Below are 23,160 nucleotides of genomic sequence, written 5' to 3' on the forward strand. Positions count from 1 at the left end.
AAGGCTTCATACTAGGTTAAGTGATTAAACTTTGCAGTAAATAGATTTACTGCAGTTAGGAAACCATACAGACAAATAAGTTGTCTTATATCACTCCAGATTTCTGCTGTTTATATATGTTAGTTCCAGGATTTAAATCCTAGGCCTCTCAGTGCTGCTGCATTTTTGAAGCACTGGCTGTGTAGCTGCTGCATGTTTTTCAGCCTTGAATGTTTCTGCCATCTGTCCTTGTTTACACATGCTTTTTCCCCTGGCATGAGTGATTCCTCCTCCACCAGCATCAGCCCTTAAAGGTAAAGGTAAAGGTTCCCCTTGCACATATGTGCTAGTCGTTTCTGAATCTAGGGGGTGGTGCTCATCTCCGTTTCAAAGCCGAAGAGCCAGTGCTGTCCGAAGACAACTCTGTGGTCATGACCAGCATGACTAAATGCCAAAGGCACATAGAACATTGTTACTTTCCCACCAATGGTGGTTCCTATTTTTCTACTTGCATTTTTACATGCTTTTGAACTGTTAGGTTGGCAGAAGCTGGGCCAAGTAATGGGAGCTCACCCTGTTATGCGCTGCTAGGGATTCGAACTGCCGAACTGCCAACCTTTCTGGTCGAAAAGCTCAGTATCTTAGTCACTGAGCCACTTGTGTCAGCCCTTACATCATATTTTTTTAAAAAACTGGTTGCACTATAGACAAATTCCTACATATAATTTACCTAGACTGGCAGGCAAATCACAGGGTTTTTTTGCGGTAGATGGGAGCAAGATTCTTCTAAGCTGCTCACAGAATAATATAAGTTTGTTAGGTAAAAGACTGAAGGACTTACCAGTAGTCATCACCTGCCATACATTTTTCATATACTGGGCCATCTAATTGTTAGGTAAAAGACTGAAGGACTTACCAGTAGTCATCACCTGCCATACATTTTTCATATACTGGGCCATCTAATTCCTTGCTATCTGGAAAAATGATCTCCTGGTGAATGATAATGGTTTTAATGATTTCATTAACATGAGCCTGGCATGACACTTGTTCTTGTATATCTGGAATTGGCATCAATGTTGGGCCAAAACAAATGGCCAGGTTATAAGGATCCATCATATTTTCATCACTGTACTGAGAAAGGCTGTTTAAAAAAAAGAAAAAGAAAATAAGCATTTTGCAAGCATGTTATTGGATGGTTTTATAGTTATTTTCCCCCTAAAAAATTCCAGTTTGATTTCAATTGAATTGTACAGCTCATATATTATATTAAAGTGATTTATCATGGTCTGATTTTTTTACATCTCAAAAATCTGGCATATTAACAGGGACGTGTAGACTTTCTATAGGCACTGCATATATGAATATATGGTAATTTATAATAACATTATACTTAGACAATATATCTAAAGCAGATCAACAATTTTCAGGTAATTCAAAATGAGCACTCCATGCCCCTCAGATACTTGAACTATAGGTAATCTCAATATTTCTATATCTGAATGATATGGAAAAGAAAGAGCTGTTCTCTAACCTGAAGGAAAGATAATTGGTTCTTGATCTTAATGGACAACGCTTTCAGTTAAAAACAACAACAGTTCAGTCTAGTGGACCTCTTAACATTTTTCCTTATCCAAAATGACTCACTTCATTACATACTATTTTTTTTAAAAAAATAATTACCATTTTTACCCAGTCTATGTACGGGATTTTAATCTGTCTGCATTCAGAGAATTTCTTTTTGCCTTTGAACCATTCTCATTTTTTTCTGAATTCTTTGTCCCAACATCTTTTATTGCCACAATGAGGTGTTTTCTTTATTACCACATTAAAAGCCAAATAGAATCTTATTTTTACACTGCTTTAAAAGAAAACTACATCTGCCTGTCTGGTAAACCATTTCCTTTGCTGAGAGGATAGATGGGGGAACTCATCAAATTTGCAGACAACACCAAGTGGCAGGAATAGCCAACACTCCAAAAGATAGGCTTAAGATACAAAAGGAACTTGACAGATTTGAATATTGGGTGCTTTCTTACAAAATAAAATTCAATAGTAAAAAAAGTAAGTATCTACATTTAGGCAAGAAAAACCAAACGCGCAGGTACTGTATATGTGGTACCTGGCTCAACAGTAGTAACTGTAAGAGGGGTCTTGGAGTCATAGTGGACAATCACTTAAATATGAGCCAGTACTGTGCTGCAGCTGCCAAAAAAGCCAACAAAGTTCTAGGCTGCATTAACAGAATGGAAGAATCAAGATCACGTGAAATGTTAATACCACTTTATAATGCCTTGGTAAGACCTTGGAATACTGCATCCAGTTTTGGTCACCATGTTATAAAAAAGATGTTGAAACTCTAGAAAGAGTGCAGAGAAGAACAACAAAGATGATTAGCAGACTAGAGGCTAAAACATATAAAGAACACTTGCTGGAATTGGGTAAGTCTAGTTTAATGAAAAGAAGGACTGGGTGACTTGATAGCAGTGTTCCAATATCTCAGGGGTTGCCACAAATTGAATTCCTTCTTTTTTTCCTTTTTCTGTTCACTATTCCTTAAAATGCCTGAAAAATGATGTGGCTACTTTAATGAACAGCAGAGATATGACTTTTTCATGTAACATTTGAAGCACTTTTCCAAAATCATTTTCAAAATGTCATAGTCCTCCTACATACTGTAAGCTCAAACATGAAAATGAAGTCTTAAAATGAATCTCTCTACATACTCAAATATGTTGATGGATGCCTGTGCCAGACAGAATTCCAGTGTGCTATATAATTAGACTTAAATGGACAGATAATAGAGTGGATAACACTAAGGAATTCCAGACTATTGACTTTAGAAGGACATGACCTATTGTTGGGATGGCATGCTTTTTTATGGTATAAAGGTACTAAAACACAGAGTTATTTTAGAAGACATTACTTAAGGGAGGCTTTGTTATTGAATTGGGAGAAGATTAAAAAGCAATATTACTTAAAAAGACCAGTCTGGCTATCAACTATTGAAGCTTTTTCATATCAAATAATATACAAAAAAGGAACAAACGATTAGATATGGTGAAATTTTGAATGTAGAGTGTAAACTCAAATCTTTGCAAGAGCTGAAACAGGAAGGAATTGAAATGAATTGTTTTTCATATGTGCAAATACAATCTAGATATGATAAAGACTGTAAAATGGAAGGTTTTTATGATAAAAAACCTGAGTTAGATAAAATCTTGACAAGTACTGATGAAAAAGTAATTAAAAAACTATATGGACATTTACTAGAGGTTAAACTAAAAGAAGAACAAGTTAAAGAACGTATCATAGCTTGGAGAAAATTTTTTGGACATGGGATTGAACTAGAGAAATGGGAGAAATTGTGGTCCCAAAATTATAAAATGACAATGTCAACAGCTTATAAGGAAAATTTGTATAAGATGTTTTACAGGTGGCATCTACCCCCAACGAGAATAGCAAGAATGTTCAAGAACAAATCCGAAAAGTATTGGAAATGTCATCAGACTCCGGGATCATTCTACCACATGTGGTGGACTTGCACAGAAGCTAAAAAGTATTGGACTAAAATCCACACGTGGTTGGAGAAAATGACACAGAAACTTATAGACTTTAAACCAGAGACTTTTTTATTGGGTATTATACCAGATACATATAATAAAGACTTGAAATATTTGATTGTAAATATTTTAACGGCAGCCAGAATTGTATTTGCAAAAAATTGGAAAAATGAGAAAATACCAACGCAGGAGGAAGTTATTCGAAAAACAATGGAATGTGCTGAAATGAGCAAATTGACATTTGAAATTAGAGAACAAGAAGATGAACAATTTTATAAGATTTGGGACTTGTTTTATCAATGGATTCAATTGCCATAATTTTGAATTGTAATAATAAAATGTGATAGGAGATACTATAACGACATATTCTTTTATATAGACTGTATAGATTTATAATAATGTAATGGATTATTGGTATATATGTGAATGGAATATTTAGAATATTTTGTTTAAAATGAAGAAACAATAATTGTAGTTGAATATATGAGACACAATGATAAAGATGTATTTATATATATATTGGATAGGTATTTTATGATTTTACATATAACTGAAAGTAATGATACACAAATATAAAATGTTGGTGAACTTTTTTTTTCTTTTTTATATACTGCAAGAAATACCAGAATAAGATAGATGATACCATAAAGATATGTTATTATTAAATAGATTTACAATGATGTAACAGATACCTAGCATACATATGAACACAATCTTTAGAATACATGTTTAAAAGGAAGAAATTATAAGAGTAAACTGAATATATGATTCATAATGATAATCAATGTATTAATGTATATTGGGTTGATAACTGTTGATTTTATATGCAAATGTTTGTGACCAAACGACATATTAAATGGGTATGTAATTGATGATATTTTTTATGTTATATGTATGTTTTTGTTTGTTTTAAAATAAAATAATAATAAAAAAATGGACAGATACAAGCTGCTTAAGGCAACAGCTGAAATGTACTTTTTTGAGCTCATCCTGTATTAGCATTGTGGACGCATATCTTTTGTTAAACTGCTATTTTGAAACTTAGATCTGTGATGTTTACAAAGACTATTATTATTTTATAAGTTATTGGTATTCCAAGCATAGGAATACTGCATTTGCCTTCTGTGAGTCAGAAAATCTTTGTCTTAAAACGTTCACACTTATTTCCCAGACCTAAATATTCATCATCTTAAGAGACTGAGATATCACTTTATATATTGTTTAAAGCCTAGATTTCCAAGGAAGTCCATAAGGGTAACAATACATCCACAATTTGTTTCTTGGTGCCTGCCAAACTTCTTGCCTAATACAACCTTATTTTAACAATGTTTTAATTAAAAAGTGAATATAATTAACCAAGAAAAACCCCATGCTCAAACATAATCTGCTGTACTAACAATGCCTGTGTATGTGCGTGTGCGTAGTCCAATGCTTATTTTGAAACTAGCTACCTGTCAAATTAAAAAGAAAAGTAAACTGGAGTGACAGGAAGCATCCTCGTATTCTAGAGCAGCATTTCTTAACTTTGTGTGGAGCAATTCCCACAGAATTCAAAATGTTGCTGGGGTTCAGCAACGCTGAGGTAGGCAGAATAGACAAACAATGGATAAATTCTGATTCACCACACCATTAGAGTAAGTTCCTGTAACATCCACTCAAAATTTCAAATGTTCTCACTGTCCCAGTTAATGACCAGGAATCTTGTTTATATTATACACTGACTGAATCTGCATTATCTCTTATCTATGCCTTATCTATGCCTTATCTCTAAGGCATAAGAGATAAGGGGGGAAAGTTCTCCTTAAATTTCTATATATTTCACATGAATACAACTATTTTCAAGAACAATATTTACATTCAGTGTCTAATACATTCTGGGATGATGGAAATTAGAACTTTAAACATTGTTATTCCATATTAAGGTACATGTAAAGATATTGGTGATGCTTTCTTTGGGAAAAAAACCAACAAACACAATGTTCCAATGTACAAGTATTATCATAACTTCTATTTTCAAGCTTTCCATACTGTTTCAATGGTGTTGTCATTTAAAGAGCTAATTCCAGTTTGCATGAAAATCATTCCTCTTCTGTCAATTAAAATAGCACACAGTCTTTGTTAAAATCAAATTCTTTCTCCCCCCCCCCCTCTGGTCTCACTACCACCATGTTCTTTTTCTCTGTCACACACAACTTCCTTAAAATATAGAAAACTAAAGCAACTTACTGATTGAGGAAGGCAAAAAGATATCTTAGTAATATAAGGACTGATCTGGGCAATGTCAGCAAAAGTTTACGTATGTGAAGAGCTCTCTCATAGAGATTTTCTGTTCCTGTAACATCAAGTAGAAAAATTAGTTATGTTTGGCTATTAAAAGTATAGAACTTTCCACTGCTGATATGCTGGATAATAACTCAAGATGTGTTGGGCCATATGTCATTTGGCAACTATGGAATTGTACTGCAACACATTTGGAGAATACCAGATTGGAAAAAGTTTGTATAGACTATACAAGAGTGCAAAATGGACATATTATTCTGTTCTAAGATTTCTTGTTGATATTAATTATATGAGCAAGTTTCAAAGGCCTGTGGATGGTTAATTTATCCAAATAGGATCTTTGTCTTTATCTGAAAGGAGAAAAATATTCTTCCTTGCTTAAACTCTGTCCTTAACAAAATGCAGTACATTAATCAAACCAATGGTATTTGGGAAGGGGGTTATCTGATAAGCTAACTTAAAAATCTATACAAGGGAGACATGTATATATGTGCTGAGTGCTATGTATATAAAACATACAGTATACTTTGTTCTTATTGAGGAGAGAATGTAAATTCAAAAACACACTTGTTAAAATGGATGCACATAAATAATTATGATAGCAATAAGCTGTCCTATATAAAGCTGTTGTAAAATAGAAATGTCTGAGCAAATAATACAATTTCATCCATTAAAGTGACCATTCAAAACACATGAAAGAAATAAATTTAACTTACTGACACAAGAAATAAGATCATTAAATCTTTCCTTAGGAAAAATAGGATTCTCTAGCCCTCGGAAATAAAGCTTCAGTACTCCAGCAACTGAGTTAATATCATGGTTACTTTGGTCATCTGCCAAAGGATTTTCACCTACAAAAATAAACCAGATTAAATACTTACAGGCTTTAGATCTTGACAGCCTTTTTCTATTTAAGATTCTGAGCTGTACTATATTGGTCATCCTGAAATTAGAATGAATGCAGCAAGATCTAAAATATTGTTCAAATATATACCTTCCCCATTGGGATATGAACTTTAATTTCATTCTTTTTTGAGTTACAATTGGAAAGTTGGGTAGTGATATTAATTGATTGATTGGTTGATTGATTGATTAAATAAATAAGTGCACAGCAGAATGCCACAGGTGGTTAAAATGCTAGATTGTCCAGGCAAGAATGCAGTCATCCTTAATCTAAGCATGATCCAGATATGTAGATATCAGAATTCACAAAATTTTCCTCAAATACTAAAGAACTCTAGGAGGTAAAGTCTTCATATCTGGAAAGCATTCAATATAGGAAAGTCTGATTTGGGTAAATGAATTTAATTAGGCTGAATGGAATTCTAGTATTCCTGTGAAGATGAGGAATGCATTGATTAAATATATTGGGTTTCACAACTATTTTCATTAAAGTTACATACCATACAAATACTGACATATTCAAACTTACATTTTCTTTGAGGTGAAAAAAGTAATTAAAAAGATTTTTAGAAAAACATGTTCTGCATTCCCTTGTGATTACAAAGAATAGATTCTAAAGCCAAACTCCCATTGAAAAGATGATGTTATTAAGAATTGTGGAATATGTTTTAAAAGAATACTGGTACAAGACTGAATTATGTAGCTTTAACAATGTCCATTTAGTAAATTCATTTATTAAATGACTAATTTAAACAAAGTTTTAAAACTTGACTGGTAATAAGTAATTAGCAATAAGTAACAAGCAAATTCTGTTCATTAAGCTAGAAAAATACTGTATTCTTTTTTTTTTGGGGGGGGGGGGTCTACTCACCAAAATAATATCACATAAAATTTAAACATATAGAAAAAACTTTGCAGGTGTAGATTAGTCTAGTCTAGCAATTTATTCTCCCCTTCCGCCAATGATCAATAAAGTATTTGAAAAAAACCCAACCAGAAGACATGTCAAAGAAAGCAGCCTATATTCAGAAAACACCTTTAAAATGATGGAAATGCAGTTGACTAGCTATATGCAGTATTATTTCATTCTCCATTAATTGGTATACTTACCTCCGAAAAAGATGACTCTGAATTTAGGACAATTTCACAATAACTAAGTAATGAACACAGAAATAAATCCTGTACAATACCCAATTTCCCAGTCTTCTCCATCTAAGATTTCCAATTCCAGCTGAAACCCATCATGAGATTTTAGTCTTTTTAAATAATTGTGTATATAATTTTAATGTATAATCCATACATATCTGAAAGAATTTCCTAAACTTTATTCTACCTCACCTCCCAAAAAATAAGGAAAAAGGGGAGGAGGAGAAAGTAAACAGAAAAACAGAACACAACTGGATGGCACTGAGATAGATAGGGGAAGAAGTACAAAGAAGGAAGAATCTGCCTATTTAAAAATTACAAAAAAGGTGAAATTCAGGAATTAGCCACCCTCTGGGCTGCAATAATGTGGATGGTCACAAGATGACAGCAGAGCTACATTAAACTCTTTTTGCTGTCATTTAGAGCCTATGAAGTTTAAAGATCTCCAAAGCCAATATCCAAAGCTATCTAAGTTTTTAAAGATCAATTGTGCTAATTTCTTTGTTTTTCTATTCTTCTCAATGAATAAATGTTCTCTCCCTTTCATAATAATAATTTAGGAAAATAATTTTTATGTTATGATGATATATATGAACAGAAAAATAATCACCTCTTTCAAATGAATTTTTAATATCATTAACCTCCACCTGAGAGCCCGACACCCTGAAAATGCCCTGGTGTTGAAGACCTGAAAAATAATAACAGAAAAATATATAAACATAATGTTTCAAATGAGGGAAAATACTAACATCTTAGTCCTTTATTATCACATTTATATATAACTTTTCACCCAGACTCAACAAAGTAGCTTACTGCATTTTCAAATGCAATGCTAACTGTTTCCAAAGACCAAGAATTCCTTTTCTTGCTTGATTCCAGCCCACTTCCTTCCTTTGCTCTATGGCTTCATACCTTCCAATTATTTTTTTCTTATTGCTGTCTGAATTAATATTCTGCCCTTTCTCTTTTTGTTTTATTTCCCACGAAGCCCTTCCCTTTTTAAGTTTTCAACAAGACCAAAGTTTCATTATACTTCCTAACTCTAATTGGAAAAGGATTAGAACATGCCAGAAAAAAGCATCATGATTATTAAGCACAAAAGTCTTCAAAATTGGGATTAAATTAAAAAGTACTTTAGAACTCACCATACAAATTGATAAATCGGATACAGCTTTCTACAATGAGAGGGATTATTTGTCCTAAATCCTGGTGAGGGGGAAAAAATAATCCAAATAGTTTGCAAATTGTATGAGATAAATGGCACTTAATTATCATTAGGAAACCATGGTATCCTTATATTATCAGACATGTAATACTCTATACATCCAAATCTCACTAGAATGATATCTATACCGATTGTGCCTCTTGGCTATTTAACTATTTCATAAAACTAGCTCTTCAGCTAATTGTGTTTTTCAGTTTGGCCAGGAAACAAACACTAATGCTCAGCATCCATAGCCAGTGCTATACATTTCTACTGATAGTAGCTAGCAAGTCCCATTTAAGAGGACCGGTAGATGCAATAATTGAAGGCACATTGAAAGTAATAAATCTTGCCTGCTAGAGTGTTGCTGTTATTGACTTTAATAAAACTTAGCTTATTTATTTAAAAGCTAGTCAATTTTTCATTCTTCTTCTGTTCCTCTTTTGTTTTGTTTAAAGCATCTTATTATTCGAAGGGTTCCTCAAACACAATTTCCTGTTACAACAGAACTGATAAAATGTTATTTAATGTCTGATTATTTAAAAAGATACAATATCAAGATCGTATTTTGAATAAAAAAGTAATGAATTATACTATACAAGGAAAAAGATGATACAAGAGGCACAGTGCACAGAAGTTTATTAAACTGATACCCTTACACCTGAACTGCTCCTATAGATTATATGATAAGTTTGGCTATTTATGTTTATGTAACTACCCTGTTTCCCTGAAATGAGACTATCCTGAAAATAAGACCTAGCATGTTTTTCCATGTGTGCCTAATACAAGCCTTATGCCCAAAATAAGTCCTCCTTAAGAGCCTGTCAGCCACCCATTCTGCCTGATGGTTTTTCTATTAACCTACTTCAGTTCCCATCATTCTACAGATAATTGACCAGTTACAATACAAATAGAATAGTATAGTATAGTATAGCTTTTATTGTCATTGTACATATGTATACAACAAAATTGGTTTGTCTGACAGGATAGAAACTACCGTATTTTTCTGAGTATAAGACGCACCTTTTCCCCCCCAAAGAGAGGGTGAAAATCTGGGTGCATCTTATACTCCGAATGTAGCCACCTGGGTCATCTGTAGAAGGGGGAGGTGAAGCGGGCACTGCACAGAAGGCGAGGCGTAAGATAAGATGGACTTGCCACTTGGACTCCCGTTTCTCCAGACAACCCAGTCGGAGGGTGGTTGGCTTCTGCTCCTGGCCCTGGAGATGGATCTGGCTAGGAGGAATACAAGCCCCATTTTTTGCAATCAGGGAGGAAAAAGAGCGTTTCAGGCGCTGGGCAATCCTTGCAGCCTGGAACTGCCTGCCGCCTGAAATGCTCTTTTTCCTCCCCAATTGCAAAAATGGGGCTTGCATTCCTCCTGGCCAGATCCATCTCCCAGGCCAGGAGCAGAAGCTGACCACCCTCTGACTGGGTTGTTTGGAGAAGGGGGAGGCCGAGCAGTGAGCCACCTTGCCTTTCACCTCTTACACAGCACCCGCTTCACCTGTCCCTTCTCAAGACAATTCCAGACAGTTGAGATCACTGCGCTGCGACCTGAAAATGCTGTTATTGCGCTCTCTGTCATGCAGTATTAATTGCTACTGCTGCTATTGCGTCCAGTTACCATATCTCTTTGCTGCATGACAGATCTGGGCGGATTGGGGGGGGGGAAGCAAAGGAAGAGGACCAATCTCCTCTGCATGAAGGCTTTTCTCAGGACACTAGATCTCCACTTTGTCTCCAGAAAAAGCTATTGGCATTGTTGGGATCTTGGCTAGTGGAAGAAGCATGGGATGGAAAGGAAACTTTGGAATGCAGGAGCTCCAGGTTGGGAGTCTCCTTGGAACTTGGCACCTGCTTTTGCCCCAAGACTTAAGGAAGCGGGGTTGCGAAGAAGGCTGTGAACAAGCCTGGTTGTTCAAGGAGGCAGCCTTGCGGGGTCGTTTCCTTTATGCTTCCCTTTTGCCACTCAGGCACCGCTGTGAGGAACCATTAATCCAAATGGAAGGGATCCCCACCCCTCCTCATCCAACGGGCTATTCCCAGTGAAGCACAGCAGCAGCAATTCAGCAGCCCTCGCATATCTTTCCCTCCTCGCTGAAGAGAAGAAGCGAGCTGACTGCTGCTCCTTGGGCTAAGCGTCACCACCAGTCTGAGGGAAGGGGGGGAAAATAAAACGCAGAGAGAGATGTTTAGTCCTGCCTTACCGTGGGGGGGGGGGGTAGAGAAAAGTGGATTTGAGATCAATAAAAGCCTTACTCTTTTAAGAAGATCAAAACCCCACATATTGCATTTTTGCCCTCCCCGGCCCCCAGAAGCATTTTGCAGGCCTGCCAAACTCTCTGCATGCCCCATTTTTCACAAAAAACGGGGCATGCAGAGGGTTTGGGATGCCTGCAGAGTGCTCCTGGGAGCCGGGGAGGGCAAAAACTGTTTAAAAAAATTTACCTCTTTAAAATCTTGGTGTGCATCTTATACTCTGAAAAATACGGTATTTTTAAACCTATTTGTTTAGCTGGCTATGCTTCGATGTCTTCTACCTGATGGTAGAAGTGCGAAGAGACACTGACCAGGGTGTGAATAATCTCTGAGTATCTTCCTAACTTGCTAAAGCAGAGAGACCTGGTGATGTCATCCAGTGGTGTTAGAGGGCAAACAATGGTTTCTTGTGCCGAACTGCTTACTCTCTGTAGTGCCTTCCTGTCTGCAGCAGTTAAACCAATGTACCATACTGCAATGCAGTATGTGAGGACACTTTCTATCATGGACTGATAAAAAGAGGTCACCAGCCATTGTTCCACCTAATTTTTTCACAGGACTCTAAGGAAATGAAGTCTCTGCTGGGCCTTGCCAATCACCAGGGACGTGTTGTTTTCCAGGTGAAATCTTGATTAATAAACACTCCCAGGAATTTAGGAAACCCTCTCCACACAGCCCCCTCAATATACAGTGGGGAAGATTCCTCTCTGTGCTTCCAGAAATCTGAATATTGAATATAAATTTGAATACAAATAAATTTCCAGGATTACAATGTAATGCAATAGTCTGAAATAGTCCTTCACCCCTCATCACAAGCGGGAGTGAGGAGAGTCAAGGCTACGAGGAGATGCTTCCCAACTGCACCTCCCATTTTGTGGAACCACCACTTGGTATGTTCCTGCTACATCCTCATAAGTTGTCTGAAATACAAAGCTCTTGCAGAGGGCTTTTAAAAATCAACAAGAAAGCACTGTTAGAATTCCTAATTTTTACTAGAATATCATGAAATTTTTCTCCAAAGAATGATAACTTCAGTGTATTACACTCTTAATACAAAGGCGCTTCTATTTCCTTCATGATTCTTTGAAGGAATCCTGCAGTCAAGCGTCAGATGCTACTGGGAAAACAATAGTTCTTTTTCTTTTCTGCCTGATAGTTTTGTCACTTAATAGTCAACAGCATTCTTGAATTTGAATGAACCAGAATGCTAATTTCTCTGTATTACAAATCCAAATTCCTGTTATTATGATAGGTGGGCAGGGACATTTTTTCCAAAAGTAGGAATTTACCAGCATGCAGATGAATTCTTTATAAACCATGGCTGAATCACCAGTAAAACTGACAAGTTATAAGTTTTACTTCCAAACAGTACTTTTATTGTTCTCACAGGAATGAAAATGAACTATTTATTTTCTATGGAAAAAAAGTATAAAGAAATGTACTTGTTGACATTATTTCAGTAAGAACTAAACATTTTATATAGGACAAATTATTTTCCTCTTTATGGTTCTCCTATTCTTTCCTATAATATTCAATAGGAACAAGTAAAAAACTAAACCAACACCTGTCATGTTGGATTCTGAATATATTATGTCAACATGGGATAGAATTATCACGTTTTGGTATCATGTGTATTTTGGTCCTTAGTTTATTTCTTTTAAATATCAATTATATTGGTCCTTTAAAGCACTTAGCAAGATAATTAATAAAATGAAACAAAAAAGGAATGTACACATAGCTAATCACTGAATTGACTCAAAATCAGATTATCATTATCCAATAATGTTTTTGTAATGTACAATAACGTAATTGTCCTCTGTCTCTCCCACCCTCTCTCCTACATCAGTATGTGTATATATGAATTTGTGTCAAACCTCACAAATTTGGAAAAAATAAAAACCAAGAATCACACAGATTTTCAGTAAGATATCTTTAGTAAATACAGAATATGATCAGACTCTCATTTATAGTGAGTTAATTAAACTGAATCTCTTTGAAGGATTAGAAATGCTTCTTTCTAGTTTCTTTCTGCCTGGGGTAAATTGCTGTTTATCAGAAAAGTTGTCAATTGATTCACTTGTTATCTGTTTACTATTTTTTTTCTACTTTCTCTGCTATTCCTTTCCCAGCCTTCCCTCTCACACTCTATTCTGTTACATAGATGGTGGTTAATATGTTAGACTAAGACCATGGACATCCAGGTCATCAGCCTTAGTTTCAGAAAAGCACTTGAAGCCTTTGTATTTTTCACTCTTTCACAAATCCAACCTACTTAGCAAGTTTGTTGTCATGGAAATTAAACAAAGGGGATCTCCAGGTAACCTACCATAACCTCTTTGAGGAAAAGTGCAATGAAAATCTTTTAAATAAATAAAAAATATGAAACTGAACAAATGCATCCAAATGGTTTCAGCTTGTGAAGCTTCTTTGGTAAGCAAAGTTTTCTGTTAGTGACATGGAAAGTTGAGCAATTTTAGATTTCTTTAGCTTTTTTGTGCTGCTTGTAGGAAAGAATGGGAAATCACTGAAAAATCACCTCACTATTATGTCAGGGAAAGAAGACTGCTGGATTAAAGAGCTCTCATCAATGGATAGACATTGACTAGAAATAAACCAAGCCTTGCTACCTTTTTTGGACCAGAAACAGAGATTAAGGAAGAATAAGAATTGTCTACGGGCTTGAATGTCTTCTGGAGATCAGTTTTATGTAAAGTACTTTGTTTTAAAAGCTTTTGTTTTCAACAGCCACTATCTGGAGATGAAAGATTTTACTCTATTTTTCCTTTACCCACTGCTACAGGAAAAGAGAATGTGAGATATGGGGCTCTGTGGGAATAGAGAGTTCTCCATTCCATTTCTGAACTGAGAAACCAATTACTTCTCACATTACCTGTTTGTGAATTTTGTAAAATACCCCATGGTTACATTCCAAAAAGAATTTACAACTTCAGATCTATCTTAAGATCTATCCAGCTTAAGAGTGTAGTAGATACTTTTGATAAGTTATCAAATTCTACATGATTAACTTTAAGGAACATTTTGTATAAAATGTTATACTTGTTACTATGTTTCCTGACAAATTTGTGGAAAGTATATTCATCCTTGATAATATCTTGGCACTGGTAAAGAATGATGCTAAAAATATAGTTTATGAATGTCTTTAATTTTTAAAAGGCCACGGAGGATCTAAATGCAAAGTAAGGCTTTCGTTTAAGTCTTCTGATACAATAAAAACACTTTATGTGATATTGTAAATTGCATTCGTAGGCAAAAAAACCCCATAACAGGATTCTCACAGTGAATATAGGTAGGATTGTTACACAAAAAGCCATAACAAGTGTGTCATTGCATGTATTTATTTCTTGCAATGTAAGTGCTGTCTCTATATCTCTTGTTGAATAAAATGGATATTATAAATACACTAGATGAAGAATACTTGAGCCATTAAAATGTTAAAAGATACTTGCATACTTTTCTCATTGCTGGATTCAAACAGTTCCCAATAATTGTTAATTAAAAAAAAATCAATCAAAATAATGTTAATCAGTTCATTAGCAGTATACCTGATATCTGGTGTGTGAGTTCCTTCTTCCTCTGCTGTAAAATGCAATTAGAAATAAAGTACATAAAAACAGGATGAAGAATGTAAATACAAAAGTCATAAAATATAGATATTCATGAAGCTTAAAGGGTTGTTAGAAAATAAAAACAAATACTGGTTTCTTAGAACCAGAGTAGCATAATAATGATTGGATGTAATCTTCCTTGTGAATTTAATCAGGACATTATAAGAACATACATATGGTATAAAACAATCTGCATAAAGCAAGACATTTAACCAATGGAAAAAAGGAAATTATAGAGCAGTGATGGCTAACCTATGGCATGCGTGCCACAGATGGCACGCAGAACCCTCTCTGTGGGCACGTAAGCAGTTGCCCCAGCTCAGCTCCACCGCACATGTGTGCGTGCCTCCCACCAGCCAGCTAGTTTTCGGGTCTCTGCCATGCATGCACAGAGAGCACATGTGGGAGATGTGCACACATGTGCAGGAGTGGGGGTCGTGCGCACATGTATGGGGTACACACAGGTCACATGTGCATATGTGTGGGGCAGGGCACGTGGGGGGTTGCACGCGCATTGCATTATGGGTGCGCACAAGCAGGCTTTTGGCACGCGACAACAAAAAAGTTAGCCATCACTGTTGTAGAGAATGAGGTCAAATTCTGTTATCCAAATGTACTGACAAATGTGTACATAAAATCGTAGAACTTTATTCTCAAGCACTATTTTGCTCAAAGATGTTTCTTCCTTGTCTCATGTTCTATGTATAGTAAAAATATTTTCTTAATCTTTTCTATAACTAGTTTCTAATGTTGATAATTATTAGGGCAAAGAGAATTACAGCATTACAAATTTTCTTAACATTCTTTGTCGTGTTGCACAGTGATTTGCCCATATTAAAAACTCAATCTAAGGCTGAGAATTCTTCAGTGTGATACATCCAAGTTTGTTTCTAACATTAGAAAAGATCTTTTTACTTTGGATAAATGGGTTGAATAAGATATTGATGGCCATGTTGAGTCCAGTAGTAGCAATTGCAGATATGGAAGTAATGGGAGGTAGGGTTTATAAATAAAACAATCACACAATATGATGGTAAATGCATGAGTGAAGGGTTTGATAGGTTTTGGATAGGAAAATGTTCAAGGGATTTTTGTAGGAAGAGCTCTTTGGGGTAAATCAATTATGCTAACATAAATCTCACAATAGCCTTTAAAAAAATACAAATCATGAATTGCTTTAAAAAGAACTTGCAAAAATGACAAAAAGCTAGAATATAAAATGATAGTCTTTCAATGGAATGATCATGCTAATCTATCTGATAATTCAATTATTATTTTTATTATTTCTCATGCTATGCATGTATGTGTGCATATGTATTCTGGAAGATTTTGTATTGTTTAATTAAGACCATGTTTGAGCACAGTCACTTTAACTAGAAGTAGTGACTGAGCCAATAAATTGAGTTAGCACTTACTGAAAGCTTATTTCATTTCTAGTTATGTCCATCCAGAAATTTAGCAGAGAGGACTGAAGTAAAAATAAGCAATTATGTAGAAAAAAGGAAAATAAGAATTTCAATTTAAAAAAAAAAGATTTATTTATTTATTTAAGAGTTGTGGTGGCACAGTGGTTAGAATGCTGTATTACAGGCTAATTCTGCTGATTCCCAGCAGTTTGATCCTGACTGGCTCAAGGTTGATTCAGCCTTCCATCCTTCTGAGGTCAGTAAAATTATGACCCAGATTGTTGGGGGCAATATGCTAACTCTATAAACCTCTTAGAGAGGGATGTAAAGCACTGTGAAGTGGTATACAAGTCTACATGATATTACTATTATTAAGCTATCTTCTTCAGTAAAATTTGCTATAATTTAAAGTCCTATATCTTTTTTCCCAAGCACAATGCATCTTAAGGATACTGTTGTTTGTGAATTGATATACAAAATTTACACATTTTTACGTCCCCACATGTAACTGCAACTATCATAATTCTTTTGAGACCCATTGGGAAATTATTGGAGATGTGATTATAATCTGGAGGGTTTAATGCCCTATTAAAGTTTTTTCCTTTTTAAAAAAAAGGGATATATTAAGCCTTTCTGAAACATAATATTCCTATTTTATAGCTTTCAAAAAAAATACTTTAGGGAAGTATATTTAACAACTTACCTTGTAGTCATGTATTCTGCTCTATGACCTAAAGGATAAGAGAAATATAATCAGAAAACCAACAGAACCAGAAGTATATTTCTTATATAACTGTACAACACATATGTTAACCAGATTTTCAATCCTCAATTATTTATAATGTAACTTTCAGAAAAAAGCATTGTATCTTATGCAAGTAAAGAATATTTATGCTATTAAGTTAAGTTAAGCAAAATAAAATTTGAACCAGTGGTTACCAGCCTGTGCATGCGTACATAATGAATTATTCACAGAGAAAAGCTTGCCAGTATGCTTTGGGGAATGAACATATTGCCAACTTTCATAAGTTAAAAATAATTTAGGATGTAGCTCTACTTAGGAAAGTAAATATTTAATGATGCCACAAAAAGATATATGACTTTGTGTTAAATAATATAAATATCTGGTACATATAAGCCCAATAATGTTCTATATACGCTTTATACATTTCAATTATGTATAACTTAGCAACTCTGCAAAAGTCCCTCTGAAATAAATAGACAGTTTGTTGTACACAAACTGTTAGAGATGGATAATTTGTAGAAATCAAGACAACAAAAACAAAATAAATTTCCACTACAGTAGTTTACCAAATAAAAAATCAGGGGTCCAAATTGTACTCAATAAACATAATTAGGGTAGTTTGATGGGGAAGGAATTCATTTTTGCAAACAGACAGTGTACATTAATATGGTAACTTGATTTAGTTATAATTAACCTGAAACAACTATTCTAATATTTAGCACTACTCATGTAAGTTCCTATAACAGCACTGATTGCTGTTTTTCATAAATGATTACTTAGATTTTGTTTCATAACACAATTCCCATAAAGATAATTCTGGTTGTGCAAGAGGGAAAAAAAAGAAATACAATCATATATAGTACTTTAATCATATTTAAGACTAATGAGCTGGTCTTAAAAGCAGCAATTTAATTTTTTAAAAATCATATAAGCTTATCTTAAAACTGCAAAATAGCAGGTATCCCTGTACAGAGATCATGACACATCGGCAGACAATACATTTAAATATTAAATTCAGTGGGTAATAAATTTTTTCTTTTAAACTTGATTTTTGCATATCTGGAACAGCATGATTATAAATCCCATTTAAAATATGAAAGAGATGTTCTGTGATTCATGACAATGCATGGAATCCCACTGTTAGAAAAATTACTCTGCAGGAGCACATTTGGAATGAAAGACATGCTTTCTCAGTAATATAATGAACAAAGTGGCAGCCCCATGCTTTAGCCCAGAAAGTTTGTAATAAATTCTACTCATTATGAGGCACTGTTTGAGCCTTCAGGGATGTAGTTAATAAATACTACAGCAGAAGATGCAAAGTAATGTTGTTAAGAGAAATGCCTTGACTCTTAGGAATTACAATATAAATCAATTCACACAGTAAATTGGACACTAAATGGTCGTGCCCAGTGACAGGCACCCTTCATGCCGCCAAGCCACCCCAAGACATGCTGCCTCAGTCGCGCCACTGCTGGTCGGGCCAGGGCAACCCGCCTGCCCGTCAAGCAGTGGCTGGGTGGGTGCCGGGTGAACTCTGCTGCCCCGGCCAAGTGGTGCCCCCGCTCGCCGCACACCTTGAAGGCGACATCGTGGAACTTGCTGCTGCTGCTGAGGGAGGGCCGGCTGGGCAGCACCCCCTGTTGGCTGCCCTCTCCTGGACTCTTCCCCCACCCCTGCCCAGCCTGCCCGCCAAAGAGGCAGCAGCAGCAGCGCGTTGCTGGGTGGCAGGAAAAGGCAGCCCCCCTTGCCCTTGGGGCTCTTCTTGTGGGGCATGGTGGCTGGAGCTGCTTCAGGGGGCCCTGGCCGCCAGCTCCTCCACGTGCAGCCTGGCTCCCAGCATCGCTGGCATACCATCCGGTGCCCATCCTTGGCAGCACAGTCTGTTCCCCGCCCCCTCCAAAAGACCCATTGCTCATCTCTCCAGATCTTGCGGCTTTTTCCGGGTTTTCTTTTTAAAAAACGCCTCTCCAGATGATCTTGAAAACCTCCGAGGTTGCTTTGGGAAGGGACAGACAGACAGCATTTCCCCCCCATCCCTAGGCGCCTGCAGCCTCGGTCCCTGCAGCAACTTGCACAGTAAAGGTAATTAAGAACTTCTCACACTCCCAAGAAAACTTTTTTTTACTGTGCAAAGGCTTGCTTTAAGGCTGCAGGCTCTGAGGCTGCAGGCACCCAGGGACCGTGGAGGGGGAAAATGCTGCCCGTCTGTCCCAAAGCAACTTCGCAGGTTTTCAAGATCATCTGGAGAAGCGTTTTTAAAAAAAGAAAACCCCGAAAAAGCTGCAAGATATGGAGAGACGGGCGGTTGGTATTTTTTTGGGGGGGGGAGGGGAATCTCCAGAACCAGGTTGCCCAGCAACTTGAAGAGGTCTGTGCGTGGTTCCGGCGGCTGCAAAGCGTGGCATGAGGGGCAAAAGCTTAGGCTCCCCTGAATCCAGTGGGGAGCCTAAGCAAAGGAGGAGGTGGAGAGCTGGTTGGAGGAAGGGGGAAACTACTGTTACTGCTGGAACTGTGTTGCCCCGCTGGGTTTGGGGACTTCTGCCCCTTGTGCCGTACTTTGTAGCCGCCACAGCCCTGCACGGACCTCTTTGGGGTCCTGGGCAACCTGGTTCTGGGGAGAGAGATTCCCAGAACCAGGCTGCCCAGCACCCCAAAGAGGTCCGTACAGGGCTCCGGCGGCTGCAAAGTGCAGGCCTAGGGATGGGGGTGGGGAATGCTGCCTCACAGGTTTTCAAGATCGTCTGGAGAAGCTTTTTTAAAAAAGAAGACTCAATAAAACCCGGAAGATCTGGAGAGATGGGTGGTCGGTATTTTTTTGGGGGGGGGTGAATCCCCAGAACCAGGTTGCCCAGCAACCCAAAGAGGTCCGTGCAGGGCTCCAGTGGCTGCAAAATGTGGCACGAGGGGGAGAATTCCCCAACCCAGTGGGGCAACGCAGCTCCAGCAGTAGCAGCGCGGCTTCTTGCAGCAGCACGCCACCCTGATCAACCTACTTTATGGTACCCTCTGCAGCCCGCTCTGTGTGGAGTTGAGTTGGTGGCAGGCAGCCCTCACTAGGGTTTCCCCCTTCCTCTGTCCAGCTCTTCGCCTCCTCCTTTGCTTAGGCTCCCCGCTGGATTCGGGGACTTCTGTCCCTTGTGACATGCATTGCAAGAATGGTGTGGACAGGTGGGGAGAGAGAGAGAGAGAGATCGAACGGTGACCGGGTGGGTGGGGGGAGGGAGCGGGGCAGGCCAGGGGAGGGAGTGTTCTGGTACGGGACCTCTGGAACAACGGGTATGGGAAGGCACGCTAAATTTCACCATCCGGTACAGCCGTACCGGTCCGTACCGGTTGAAACCCACCCATGGCACAAATCAAAATTATTATTTAAATATATTGCAATCATGAAAAAAAATAGTGAATTGTTTGGATTATTAGTTTTGAATTGTAGGATTATTGGTGTTCTCTGAGTTTGCTATTGATATCTAATAAGAAAGGTCTATGCAGCAGAAACCTATATTACCTATAATAACTGACCGAATCCTAATTTCAATATATGTCTGTAATGTATTTTGTATCATTTACCTTCTCCAAGAGTCCGCTGCAGTGAATCATGTTTTGCCTGAAGTTTTGTGATAAGATTGCTTCCTTCCAGGTACTCTCTGAATTTCTGTAGAGACATAGATCTGTGTTTCTTATCTGAATATTTGTAATAAAAATAGTGGGATTTCAAGGAAGAAAACAACTACAATTAGGTCATATTACATAGTATGTAAAGCATCCAACATACCATGAAATAGAACTGTTCAGTTTCCTGCTGGTTAGCTCTTCTTTTAGCTATGCTAGGCTTGCTAAGGTAGGTCTCAGAAACTGTTGACTTCACAGACTCAGTTGAACGACTGTGCTGGAAGCATTCAGAAACATCATAGTCTTCAATGGTGACCATATCTTGTATTGTCTGTGAAGTAGCTTCTGTTGTCTTCTTAACCTGGGGTTAACAAGTCCATTTCATCAAAGAGAAAGGCACATCAAAATAGATTTCAGAATTAGAATGAAGAAGGGTTGAAGGAAATCAATCCTCTGATAAATCATCTCGGATTGAACTATGGGATGTGAACATAAGAAATATGAGGTTTCACTACATTCGCTATATAGATTCCTCTTTTGAATCATCAAAACAAAGACAAAATCAATTAATACATCAAATTATAGTCTTCAGTTTGTTTATTTCATTTATTTCAGAAGTATATTGTATTGATGTTTCTTGTGAGAAAGTCTGTTGGTCCTACCTAAACGGTTGTTCTCTGTGCTGCGGGAGAATCCAAGCATGGGTTAACTTCTGTCTGGTTGCCTAGAGACTGAGAAGAAACTTTTAGCCGTGCCTCATCCACTCGGCTATCTTCAGGTATTTCGATGAAGGCATGGACTCCAAAGACACTGACCAAGAATATGTTCATCTCACCCTGACACTGGACCAATGTCACACAGGGTGGGTTGGATTCTCCCGCAGCACACAGAGAACAACCATTCAAGTAGGACCAATGGTCTTTCTCCTGTGTGCTGCTTGGAAAATCCAAGCATGGGATATATCCAAGCTTAGAGTCTCAAGGGAGGGAAGTTGATTGGTCCAGGGGTCATTCAGAAGAATGAACCCTCTGAAGCACTCACCAACCATAGGAAGCTTCCACCGAGGCAAATAAGTCCAGCTTGTAGTTCCTGATGAATGGCAACGGTGAAGCCCAGGTAGCTGGCCTTCCAATTTTCTTCATCCGAGGCCTGAGTGGCCCAACCTGCTGGTGTAGCCGCACTGGGAGTTGAATGGGCTGTAATATGCCTCAGAATGGGATGAGCCTGTTACTCGTATGCCAATGCTATGCAAGCCCTCAGCCAGTGCCCGATAGTTGATGGAGTCACCCTTTGACCCATGGATGTTGGCTGGAATGAAGTGAAGAGTGACCCTGTTCTTCGAAAAGATGCTTTCCTCTAGATATAACGATGGAGAACCCTCCAAACATCTAAGGTATGCCACCACTTTTCTAGATGGTAGGTAGGTCTTGGGCAAAAGTCTGGCAAGACAATCTCTTGAGTCCTGTGAAACCATGAGTTCACCTTTGGGGTGAATGACAAGTTGAGATGTAGAGTGACTATACTGGGTCTAAAGATGCACAGATCCCCCAATATGACAGGGCTCCCAACTCCAAAATCCTTCTGGCTGAGGTCGCAGCCACAAGGAAGGCCACCTTAAGGGTATGTAGTCGAAGACTGACAAAATTCAGGGACTGAAACAGAGCCAAGGTGAGCGCCTGTAGGACTATGGAAAGATCCCATGTGGGATAACTATGAACTATGGGGGACCTCAAGTTCCATGCACCCTTCAGGAAGCTGCGTAGCCTCAGATGATGCGAAATGGGATGTTTGTTGTCGCCGGCCAAAATCGTGGACAAGGAGATGCCTGTCATCTGAGAGTATTGGGTGCTAGACCCCTGTCTAGGCTGTCCTGAAGGAAGTACAGGAGCTGAGGTATTGACACTGAAAGTGGGTTCACATGACTTCCGGCGCACCATCTGCAGAAGGTGACGCAGGTTGTGTTGTAAATCCGATTGGTTGATTAGCGTCTGGAGGCCTGAATAGTCTGGATGACCCTCCCAGAGAACTTACCCCATCTCAAGATGTTCCTCTCAAGTGCCAAACAGTCAATTGGAGCCACTGAGAATTATGGTGGAAAAGTGAACCCTGGATGAAAGAGATCCTGTCTGGGGGAATTCTCCAGGGTCATGACGCTGAGAGACTGACCAGGTCCACATACCAGGGGCGTCTGGGGCAGTGGGGCATGACAAGGAGAATCTCGGCCCCCTCTGCAAGCACCTTCCTGATGACCCTCAGGATGAGGGGAAGCGGAGGAAAGACATACAGGAACCCCTATGGCCAAGGGCTGTAGAGAGAATTGATGCCCTCTACCCTTGGTGTCTGGAACCTGGAGAAGAATCTCGGAAGGTGAGAGTTCTGTGAGCTGGCAAAGAAGTCCACTGTCAGCCGACCAAATCTCTCCGACAGACCCTGGAAC

The 23,160-nt window shown here is 37.9% G+C and overlaps 1 protein-coding gene across 1 annotated transcript in view; it reads right to left on the bottom strand.

Annotated features, from left to right (window-relative positions):
• SRGAP1 (SLIT-ROBO Rho GTPase activating protein 1) overlaps nucleotides 1-23,160 on the bottom strand; it is a 193,935-nt gene that overhangs the window by 18,993 nt on the left and 151,782 nt on the right. The window contains exons 9-17 of the mRNA XM_081958839.1: nucleotides 20,887-21,084; nucleotides 20,682-20,766; nucleotides 17,070-17,097; nucleotides 14,898-14,931; nucleotides 9,014-9,074; nucleotides 8,479-8,556; nucleotides 6,536-6,670; nucleotides 5,766-5,871; nucleotides 896-1,120 (exon numbers count right to left, since the gene is read on the bottom strand). Of these exons, the coding sequence (XP_081814965.1) occupies nucleotides 896-1,120; nucleotides 5,766-5,871; nucleotides 6,536-6,670; nucleotides 8,479-8,556; nucleotides 9,014-9,074; nucleotides 14,898-14,931; nucleotides 17,070-17,097; nucleotides 20,682-20,766; nucleotides 20,887-21,084 (950 nt within the window). The remainder of the gene's footprint in view (nucleotides 1-895; nucleotides 1,121-5,765; nucleotides 5,872-6,535; nucleotides 6,671-8,478; nucleotides 8,557-9,013; nucleotides 9,075-14,897; nucleotides 14,932-17,069; nucleotides 17,098-20,681; nucleotides 20,767-20,886; nucleotides 21,085-23,160) is intronic.

This window comes from Natrix helvetica, assembly GCF_964273705.1.
Source record: "Natrix helvetica genome assembly, chromosome: 6".
In the NCBI taxonomy this organism is placed as follows: Eukaryota; Metazoa; Chordata; class Lepidosauria; order Squamata; family Natricidae; genus Natrix; species Natrix helvetica.